Raw genomic sequence first — 2,500 nt, 5'->3', positions numbered from 1 at the left:
TCACTGTGCCTCCATCTCTCCATCCCTCCATTTCTCCAGCCCTCTCCTATCTCTATCTTTCTATTCATCATCCCTTTCTCTACCCCTCCATCTCCCACTCACTGTGCCTCCATCTCTCCATCCCTCCATCGTTCTACCCCGTACCTCCATCACTCCACCTCTCCTCTCATCTGTGGAGCCTTGATTCTTTTGTCCTCTTTTCCTTCTGTCTCTTCACTAAGGCAGCTGCGGCGTTTCTTTCTGCTCGTGATGGCTTGTGACGTCCGAAGCACGCGCACATGGGAGTGCGTGCGCATGTGCTTGCGTGCATGGTCGCACGTTGGCGCGTGTCCGTGCGCGTGCGTGCACGTGCATGGTTGCGTGCCCGTATGTGTGCGTGCAACACAGCACACTTCACACTTAACAATAAGGGCTGCTCTCATCTAGGTAACACAGGCTTCATTTTGATGGGTAAAGGCTAGTAAATAAATCCTATTAATCCCAGTACTCAAGAATGTACTATTTCATCAAATGTAAACATTAAAACAGACGAGACTCACTCTAAACCTTCTACTCAAACCCTCAGGTGAGCACTGTCAAATGTTCACTATGTTTCTTTGTTTCCTCATGTATGACTGTTACCATGGTAATGGCTGATATAAGATTACAGGGTGCTTTGAGGTGCCCTCTATCCTGCTGCAGTGCGCACACACACACACACACACACACACACACACACACACACACATACACGACAGAATACACACACACACACACACAGGAATACACACAGCTGAGCTTAAAGAGCAGACAGACAGCATGAGAAAAAGAATGAGAGAGAGAGAGAGACAGAGTGCAGGAGTAAAACAAAGGACACTTATTATTTGATATTTTTAGGGATAAAATAAATAAATGTTGAGTTTAATGTAAGCTGAAGCTGAGATGGTGACAGTGCTGCAGTGTTTGCGGTTCAGCATGCCCACCAGGCTGCGGTGTTTGCGGTTCAGCATGCCCACCAGGCTGCAGTGTTTGCGGTTCAGCATGCCCACCAGGCTGCAGTGTTTGCGGTTCAGCATGCCCACCAGGCTGCAGTGTTTGCGGTTCAGCATGCCCACCAGGCTGCAGTGTTTGCGGTTCAGCATGCCCACCAGGCTGCAGTGTTTGCGGTTCAGCATGCCCACCAGGCTGCAGTGTTTGCGGTTCAGCATGCCCACCAGGCTGCAGTGTTTGCGGTTCAGCATGCCCACCAGGCTGCAGTGTTTGCGGTTCAGCATGCCCACCAGGCTGCAGTGTTTGCGGTTCAGCATGCCCACCAGGCTGCAGTGTTTGCGGTTCAGCATGCCCACCAGGCTGCAGTGTTTGCGGTTCAGCATGCCCACCAGGCTGCAGTGTTTGCGGTTCAGCATGCCCACCAGGCTGCAGTGTTTGCGGTTCAGCATGCCCACCAGGCTGCAGTGTTTGCGGTTCAGCATGCCCACCAGGCTGCAGTGTTTGCGGTTCAGCATGCCCACCAGGCTGCAGTGTTTGCGGTTCAGCATGCCCACCAGGCTGCAGTGTTTGCGGTTCAGCATGCCCACCAGGCTGCAGTGTTTGCGGTTCAGCATGCCCACCAGGCTGCAGTGTTTGCGGTTCAGCATGCCCACCAGGCTGCAGTGTTTGCGGTTCAGCATGCCCACAAGGCTGCAGTGTTTGCGGTTCAGCATGCCCACCGGGTTGCAGTGTGTGTTTGTCCTTCAGCATGTACTTCAGAGTCCTGCTGGATTGGAGAGATGTAACAGATAGATGTTAAACTGTTAATGTGTGTGAACAGTTTAACGGCTAATAGGTCTTAAGGCGGCCCTATCAGCAATAATCCAGCATAGTCTGAACGCTTACAGAGCCATGCAGTCAAAGCTTCTATTAGAACTTATGGGGATGAGCCTGAGGAGACTGTGGTTAGTGCAGAGATGGACCGGAGGAGAAAGAGAGGGTGGTCTGTGCTTGCACGTGTCTGTGTCTGTGTGTGTGTGTGAGATTTTATATCTGGAGCCAGGAATAACCCTAGGGAAGTGAATATATATGCATGAGTATGAGTGTGTGTGTGTGTGTGTGTGTGTGTGTGTGTGTGTGTGCGCGCGCGTGTGTCTTACCTCTCCTGACATATCTGGAGCGAAAGGGATGAGAGGCCATAGAGAGGAGTAGATTCCAAAGAACACTACCCACAATGCTATGCTGCCCCAGATGGCTATATGACTGAACTGTATGGGAAAAGATAAAAGAACAAAACCTCACTGTCTCACAAAGTACAACTGTAGTGCTACAGCCTGTTTAAAGAGATAAAACTTCTCATAAGAGCATGAGTATGAGAAGACAAGGAGACGTGCACACGTGTGTGTTTGAGGAGGGTGCCCTATACACAGATCCTTACCATGGTCCAGGAGGAAGTCTCCAAGCCTGCCTTCAGACATACCGTGATCACCACAAACTGCAGCGCACACACACAGACACACCTTTAAAATATGCAGTAACCTGCAAGCCAATA

General features: G+C 50.7%; 1 protein-coding gene across 10 annotated transcripts in view; it reads right to left on the bottom strand.

Moving 5' to 3' along the window:
• atp8a1 (ATPase phospholipid transporting 8A1) overlaps window positions 1-2,500 on the bottom strand; it is a 92,783-nt gene that overhangs the window by 10,992 nt on the left and 79,291 nt on the right. For 7 of the 10 annotated variants that reach the window (XR_014117450.1, XM_081698585.1, XM_027022703.3 and 4 more), the window contains 2 exons: window positions 2,387-2,443; window positions 2,109-2,216 (listed from right to left, as the gene is read on the bottom strand). Coding sequence is in view for 8 of the 10 variants with exons in the window: in XM_081698585.1 (XP_081554711.1) it covers window positions 2,109-2,216; window positions 2,387-2,443 (165 nt within the window). In the remaining 2 variants the exon portion in view is untranslated. Of the gene's footprint in view, window positions 1-1,688; window positions 1,736-2,108; window positions 2,217-2,386; window positions 2,444-2,500 lie in introns of all 10 variants that reach the window. The other 3 variants (XR_014117451.1, XM_081698588.1, XM_081698589.1) reach the window with 2 other exon arrangements.

Source organism: Electrophorus electricus, chromosome 16 (genome assembly GCF_041902795.1).
Source record: "Electrophorus electricus isolate QZ-2024a chromosome 16, ASM4190279v1, whole genome shotgun sequence".
NCBI lineage: Eukaryota > Metazoa > Chordata > Actinopteri > Gymnotiformes > Gymnotidae > Electrophorus > Electrophorus electricus.
Note: the sequence above shows the minus strand (reverse complement) of the source record. Positions and strands in the feature narration are given on the sequence as shown.